Below are 8,190 nucleotides of genomic sequence, written 5' to 3'. Positions count from 1 at the left end.
CCCCTCCACACCTGGATCCTGCAAGGCAGAGCTGCTTGCCTCATACCTGGATCAGTGGCCAGGGCTGGGCATGCAAGTGAGACGCTGTTCTTCTCACTTACTGTCTTGGCACCTGGCATGGAGGGGCAGGGCCCTGGGCCGTGGCCCTTGTGCTGGGTGAGGCTCAGGTGCAGCCCCACTGCCAAATCTGGAGGGGGGCACAGGGTGATCTCCTACCTTTGTGCAGCCAGGGCCCTGTGTTCCCCCACAGCCCCTCCCCCAAGCCATGCTGCAGTCTCCACCTTTATTTATTGAGAAAATATGCAGCATTTTAAAATGTTGCAGATAGAATTTTTATTTTTTGGTGTAGAATTTTTTGGCACCAGAATTCCCTCGGGAGTATTAGACCCTGAACAAGATCCAGCCAAGCACCTAACTGCTCACCATATGTGGGGTGGAAAGGGACTTTTCCTCCAGGTCAGGTTGGCAGTGACTATGGGAGTGTTTGCTTTCCACTGCAGTACATGGGTAACCAGAATTAGCTGGGTCTATCTCAATCATTTCTCTGCCACTGCAGCACCTTGGCACTGGTGCACCTCAGTCCCTCTTTTCTCTGCCTGCAGCACCTAACAGTCTCCTGTGGGTTGTAATACTTCACACTAACGTGGGGTGTTGGGTATAAAGGGCTGGTCCTGGATGGCACTGGGGGCCTGTGCTATACACAGGGTCAGATTAAGTGATCTGGTGGTCCCTTGTGGCCTTGAAATCTGAGTAGAGCTGTACTGGTCCTGTCACTGGGCAAGGCTAGACTTTCACCACTGCATTTAAGAGAGAGAGAAAAAAAGATAGGCCTGTGGCAGCTTGTTTAACTCCTTCTAGGACAACCCTCACCGTATGAGACGTGCTACTTTCCCCCACAGTGTGAGTCAGCAGGCTTTGACCCAAGACCTTCTGATCCCCAGTCGCCAGCTCGACTGCTTGCACTACAGGAACAACTGGTCGCAATGTCGGCTGTTATCCTTGTGGCCCAGGCACGATGTGTGGGGTTCAGCGTGGCACAGACTTTGCCCCAGTTCACACATCTGTTTGCTAGACAGTATTAGCATTGTAGGCGTAAGGCTGCCGTGGTTCACTGCTGTGCATTGGGAGGACAGCGTGCTAATGGTTAGGCTGAGCCAAGCCCTTACAGGCAGTGTGACTGAGGAGTGGCACTGTGCTACCGAAGAGCTAGGTTCTGGTCCCAACTTTGCCATCCGTAAAACGGAGGGTGTCACATTCTCCTGCTTCGGGGGGGGAGAAGGGGGGATGAGCTCCCTCGCTTACTAATAAGGGTTGTGAAGTGCAACAGCTAGTGCAAGCCAAGATGTGAAACCAGGGTGTCCTGGCTCCCAGCATAACATACCTTGTGCCAAGGCTGCAGGGTATTTTGTGGCTTTGTCAGTCAAACTCAGTGGATTAAAGCGTTGAGATGTTGGCATCATACAGCTGTAGCAGGCAGGGCATAAGAATTTAGGGACCGTCCTTCTTCACTAGTAACAGACTTGACTGCAGCCCAGGGGTGACCAACCTGAGCCTGAGAAGGAGCCAGAATTTACCAATGTACATTGCCAAAGAGCCACAGTAATACGTCAGCAGCCCCCCAACAGCTTCTCCCAACACCTCCCGCCCACCAGCAGCCCCGCCGATCAGCACTCCCCTCCCTCTGCATCAGCTGTTTCGTGGCGTGCAGGAGGTTCGGGGGGGGTAGGGGGAGGAGTGAGGGCATGGAGTGGGGGGCAGGGCGTGTGGCAGAGCCGGGGGTTGAGCAGTGAGCCCCCCCCCCCCCCCGGCACATTGGAAAGTTGGTCCCTGTAGCTCCAGCCCCGGAGTCGGGGCCAATCCAAAGAGCCGCATGTGGCTCCGGAGCCATACGTTGGCCACCCCTGCTCCAGCCCATCTAAGCGGGAAAAGTGAGGACATGTTTGTAAAGTTCACATGATTTTTTCCCTATGCTTCTCCCCTTCTCCTCCCTGTCTGACTGCCATTTGTCTGCAGCCCATCCTATGTATGCAGCAAGAAAATAAAGGATTCAGTTTCATCTATAGATGCCATGTGTTTATTACCCACTCGCAGAGTATTACAGCATTTATCCGCCACAATACAGAATAAATAAAGCCACAAAAATAAAAACACATGGTTACGTATCTGTTTCATTGATTCTGCAAAGTGTGCTATATCAACAATAAAAATATAAGGACACTTGAATATTTATGGCTCAGTGATTATCAAGGAGCAGTGAACCTGGACAAGACGAGTGCGCCACCCCTAAATTTAGATCAGCTGTTCTCAACCTGCGGCCCAATTAGCGCACAGCTGTGTACTAAAAAAAATTCAAAATTTGCTGCTTTGGTCTGGTGGGGGCAGGGCTGGCTGAGGGGGAGACAGTCTTGCAGCCTGCTGGAGCACTCCTGCCAGCAGGGGGCTGATGAGTGGGTCTGTGGATAGGTTTGGTGTGGGGGGGGAGGCGGCCACTGGGCAGTGAGGATGTGGGGGTCACTGGGAGCTAGGGGTTTACCAGGGTGCTGCAGAACCCCAGGTTTCAGGTGGGGCTCCGCTCCTGGCCCCTTCTCAGGTCCTGGCTGCTGGCCAACTCAGCTCCTGGCCCAGTGCCAGGGCTCCCAGCTGCCCAGTCCCGCATGGCGGGGTCCAGGTCCAGCTGCTGCCCGGCCTGCACCCAGGGCACTGTTTCTGGCCCTGCTGTGGGCAGGGGTGCTGGGCATAGGGGACTGTGGGCAGTTCAGGGGTGGCACTGTGGTTCTCAACCTGCAGCCCACATAATACACTGTGGGCCGCATAAACAGGTTGAGAACCACTGATTCAGATGCTTTTCCAAACCTACTGCACCCCTTTCCTTCAGGCACACCTAGGTGGTCTCTAGCAATTTCACTCTAGATCTTTACACACCACCACCTCCCTTCCAACAGGTCCCCACCTTCTTCCATGGTAACACCCTTCTACATTCCCATGCTCTTCATTTCAAAGCCTCTATGGTCTCCAGGCACTCTCTAGCTTTTGTCTGGCTCCTATGGCACCTGTCATGGAATGGGCAGCACCGCTGCCGGGTTAATGAGATGTGAAGGGAGCCCAGGCTGAGCAGAGACGCCAGAGAGCTACTGGGTGGCTGCATTCACTCAACCCCCCCCTCCATCACATCCTTCAGAACCAGCATCCCTGAAGCCTGTTGACCTGCTTTCCAAGCTCCACAACAAGGAAACAAGGCCCTCGCCCCACCGGGTACACCCACTGCCATCCTGCTCTCCCACTCGAGCTGTATGGGGAGGAACTGGCCTGAAGTTCAGGTTGGTCGTTTGCCGGAGTTTTTTAAAGCCCATTTAAATCTCTGCTCTGTTGCTGTAAGCTCAAGCCCCAGAGAGACTTCAGGCATCTGTGTGCCTCAGCCAAACTCTCCTACATTAAAGTCACTCGGATCAGCGAGAGGCAAGGACATTATTACCCCAAAGGGAGCTGAGAAAATTCAATTCAGAGTCATCCTGCAAGGCAGCTTTCGCTTGCACATTCTGCTCCATCGCAGTGTGTTGTAACAGGCAATAAGAAGGGGAGGGAGCCTATTGGCTTATTACTTATTCCTGCCTCTCCTCCTGTCAGGGACCAGCATGATACAGCAGTGGGGTCAAATACCACTGTACAGGGAGGAACTGGGAAAAGGAGACTTAAATACAAATTATAATTACAAACAAAAATACAGGGGAAGGCATATCTCATGGACTGCTTTCCACAATGGCTCCTAACCCCATATTGCCCCTGGTCTGTAAGTCATCCACGTAAGTTTACTTTCCATTACAATATACTGTGAGATGCGGCGAGACGTCAGTAATAGTCTGAAGAGAGTAGTTTCATGATTCACAAGAATGTGAACTCTTGATTGAGCACTTTGGGCAATATAATTTCCCACCCCTTTCCACGGTCTGGCTTATCTGCACCCAGTGGTACAGCAGATGGCTCAGAAAGTTTGTTCCAGGCAATCACATTAGTTCAACAGCCTCAAGTTCCCCATTCTCCTGTTGCATTGTGCAGCCAACTCTGTTATTGAAAAGACGAGACAGGCTTCCCTTCTGAGAGCTCTTGCCCGGGACAGACCGCTCCGTCTTCAGGCGATGCTTGTTTCGCTTGCAGATTCCTTGTACATCCCAGATCCTTAGCGTGCCATCATGGGAAGCTGTGTACAATAATTCATTGTGAATCTGGAACAATAGGGTCATATTTAATCCCATACTGCACATTTCAGGGTCACCACAATCAAAATACAGCTTGGAGGTTTAGTCCTTTACATTTAAGGCCCTCCTCACCTGAATGCAGTTGATGATGAACTTGTGTCCTCGGAAGACCCTCTGCAGGACTCCTGTCTTTGAATTGAAAGCTCGAGCGCTGGCATCACCACTTCCTGTAAACACTAACACAAAGAAGCAATGAGGCCTTTTGAGGATAGCCATGTGACCCATCATAAAGGATGAGTTATTAGAGAAAAACACTTTTTGGGCCCCATTCTCCACTTGCTCATACCAGTTTAGCTTCATGGACACCAGTAAGGTTGCTCCCAATTTAGTCCTGTGTAAATGAGAGAAGGGTCATTCTGGAATGTATTAGCAGGAGGGTTGTAAGCAAGACACAAGAAGTAATTCTTCCACTATACTCAGCACTGATAAGGCCTCAACTGGAGTACTCCAGCCAGTTCTGAGCACCACTCTTCAGGAAAGATGTAGACAAATTGGAGAAAGTCCAGAGGAGAGCAACAAAAATGATAAAGGATCTAGAAAACATGACCTATGAGGAAAGATTAAACAAACCCTTTTTTTTTTCAGTCTGGAGAAGAGAAGACGGGGGGGGGGGCATAACAGTCTTCAAGTATGTAAAAGGCTATTATAAAGAGAAGGATGATAAATTGTTCTCCTTAACCATTGAGGACAGGACAAGAAGTAATGGGCTTAAATCGCAATAAGGGAGATTTAGGTCACACATTAGGAAAAGCTTCCTAACTTTAAGGGTAGTTAAGCACTGGAACAAATTACCTAGGGTAGTTGTAGAGTCTCCATTAGTGGAGGTTTTTAAGAACAGGTTAGATAAACACCCGTCAGGGATGGCCGAGATCATACCTTGTCCAGCCTCTGTGCATGGTCCCTTCTAGTCCTACATTTCTATGGTCTTTCCCACCATTGCTAAGCATTCTGGAGCTCCAACAGCAGAGTAGTGTAGACAATGCACCAGTAGCCACTGATGTTTTAATCACCATGAAATACAGGTTTGCGCTGAGCAGGGTTAGATGATGTGGGGCCAGACCCTCAGCTAATGAGAGTCAGCAGAGTTCCACTGAACTTCAGTGGCACTATCTGGATTTACTGGAGCTGATGATCTGGTCCAGAATGCCAATGTACATAATCCACTGGGAGGAAGAAGTTACTGCACATAACATGAAATGACGGCAAAGGACCCTGTTTTATTAACATGGGTATCTTCCTCCAGGAGATGCTGCCACGCCTCAGGTTCATCTAACCAGCTCCCGACTTTACCCCTGAAATGTTCCCCACTCAAAAACATTCGTTTTATTTGTAAAGCAAGCAGTTGCTGCTTCTGTGGCTACATTTGTTGTTCCATGCTACACATTCATTACACTCAGCCTAAATTCCTTCTGGGCTTTGTTTCCCTCACACACACCTCTCATTTTTCAAAGTACTGAGCTCCTCCTCAAGTCTATGGTTCCTTCTCATGTTAAGTCTACCCGACCACGTTAATTGCACACATTTAGGTTTCCCTTCCTTCTCTCTGTATGTTTCCCTGTCTATACACATGCTTTGACAGTCTCTAGAGTTTCAAAGATTTTTCTGAAGCCTTCATTATCTTTGAACACCATACAGTTCCAGGGGCCCATTCCTTGCTGTAGTATCTTCACTGGTTTCTTCTATTGCATCAAGCAGCGGAGGCAAATACCCTTCTGATTTTGAAAGAAAAACTGCAAACCCCAGTAATTAAGTACGAGTCTAACACTTTCTCTCATAATATATGAAGCACGGCTTTACCACTGTTAGAATAAAGCCTGGGCTTTTCAACCAAAAAAGCTTATTATCAACAGGTAGGATTCCTCTGTGCAGAGATATCACACAAAAGAAAATCCTTTTTCTTCAGCAGTGAAAATGCATCTTCAAGCAACTCTACACATTTCCTTTCAGAAGAGCTGATTTTTTCAATTAACTCTTGTAGCTTAGGATCCTTGAAAGCAATACATCCTTTGAGTGATTTAAGCCACAGGTTAGAGCTGGTATTCCATTACAGTATAGGAGTTTATAGAAATGATTGAAAGTGTGTGTCATGTCTATATTGTATATCACATACTATATGAACTATGGAAGGTTATTATAAATTCAAGCATGATTAGTGATTTTGGGTGCCCAACTTGAGATACTTTCAAGGGGCCTGATTTTCAGAGGGTATATGCTCAGCGCCTTTAAGGAGTTTCAGGTTGGGCACACAAAAATCACAAGACTTTTTTGAACATTTCAGACTATGAACAACTAGCTATTAATACGCACAGTAAGGACCATATCAACCAGCTTTAATGGTTGGGGAACATTCTCTTCTAATGGCACCACTTTTCTTAACTATTCCCAGCTCATTGACTTTTCCTACAGATAGAAATTTCTGAACTAAGATAGAAAATAGGTGAAATCAGTGATCCTTGTATTTCATGCCTCATCATAAACTGCCAGTGTGGAAAGTTTTGTGAAACAGAAGGGCATCCAAGGATTCACATTCTGTCTCCAGCCATCTCACCCCTCAAAACAGATGACAAGGCATTGATTGACTACTGAAAGAGAGGAAATGGACAAACGTGGTAGTTCAGTATTATTTACTGGTACACCGAGCAACCTGTCACTGTACATCTAGTGGCACAAGCTTTGCAGATCTCAAATTAAGCAAGGGAAGGCTGGAGCAGCAACTGCATTGCTCTTAGCAAGTACATTTTAGTTCACTCTTTCTTTCAGGATTTGCCTTTTGACAGGTATCCTTTATTTCCCTGTGAACTGTCATTTTGCATTTAAAGAGATTATTTGTATAACTGAGCTTCAACAGGGCAATGTAAAATCAAGTTTGGGCCAACATTTAGTTTGTATATAAATAAATTTGTATCCAAACCTACCTACAAACCCAATAGAAACCCCTTTTATGGAGGGTGGAGGGGGTTGGAGAAGAAGGGGTTAAAATTCAGTGCAAGGAGCAGTTCTTAAACAAGATTCCCTGGCAACCTTTGCAACACAAAAACTGCAGCACAGACATCTGAGTTGACTAAATTCATTTTCATTGTCCAAGCCCAAAAATGTAAGAGAGAAACAACAAGCATAACCCGTGAAAGAGAAATTGCACTGAAAAAAATCTAGTTTTAATAATCTGTGGTGTTATTAGTTACAGAGGCAAAGAGAAGATGACGCATGGTTGTGTGGTTAGGATGCTAGCCTGGCCTTCAAGAGATTTGGATTCAATTCCCAGCTCCGCTGTGGACTTCCTGTGTGACCTTGGGCAAATTGTTTCTTTTCTCTGTTCCCCATCTGCAAAAATAATACTTTGTCTGGCTCGTCTTTTTTCAGCTGTAAGCTCTCTGGAGCAGGCAACGCCTCTGACAATGCATGTGTACAGTGCTGAGCAGAGTGATGCTCTTATCTCTACTGGGGCCTCTAGGTGCTACTGTAACAAATCATATTGTAAACAAATTACTGGTTGTAAGGGGGCAGTTTCTCTTTTACAAGGTTAGAATGGTGTGTTTATTCTTCCCAAACAGGTCCCTAATGTTCTTCATTGCCCACTTGATGTTCTATTTCCCAAATGGGACAAGTCAGCTGTCTCATCAATGGCTGTGATCAATGGCTCCATGTCTAGTTGGCAGCCGGTATCAAGTGGAGTGCCCCAAGGCTCAGTCCTCCGGCCGGTTTTGTTCAATATCTTCATAAATGATCTGGAGGATGGTGTGGATTGCATCCTCAGCAAGTCTGCAGATGACACTAAACTGGGAGGAGAGGTAGATATGCTGGAGGGTAGGGATAGGATACAGAGGGACCTAAACAAATTGGAGGATTGGGCCAAAAGAAATCTGATGAGGTTCAACAAGGACAAGTGCAGAGTCTTGCACTTAGGACGGAAGAATCCCATGCACCGCTACAAACTAGG

The 8,190-nt window shown here is 47.4% G+C and overlaps 1 protein-coding gene across 2 annotated transcripts in view; it reads right to left on the bottom strand.

Annotated features, from left to right (window-relative positions):
• Positions 1-2,448: 2,448 nt before the first annotated feature.
• The window catches only part of WDR86 (WD repeat domain 86), a 49,452-nt gene continuing 43,710 nt past the window's right edge, over positions 2,449-8,190 (bottom strand). The window contains exons 6-7 of one of the 2 annotated variants that reach the window (XM_084620892.1): positions 4,326-4,429; positions 2,449-4,220 (exon numbers count right to left, since the gene is read on the bottom strand). In XM_084620892.1, coding sequence (XP_084477018.1) covers positions 4,002-4,220; positions 4,326-4,429 — 323 coding nt within the window. In that variant the 3' untranslated portion in view covers positions 2,449-4,001. The remainder of the gene's footprint in view (positions 4,221-4,325; positions 4,430-8,190) is intronic. The other variant, XM_084620893.1, reaches the window with a different exon arrangement.

The sequence above is a fragment of the Lepidochelys olivacea genome (assembly GCF_965140295.1).
Source record: "Lepidochelys olivacea isolate rLepOli2 genome assembly, chromosome: 2".
Taxonomy (NCBI): domain Eukaryota; kingdom Metazoa; phylum Chordata; order Testudines; family Cheloniidae; genus Lepidochelys; species Lepidochelys olivacea.
The sequence above is the reverse complement of the archived record's forward strand: the minus strand, read 5'-3'. Positions and strand labels throughout refer to the sequence as shown.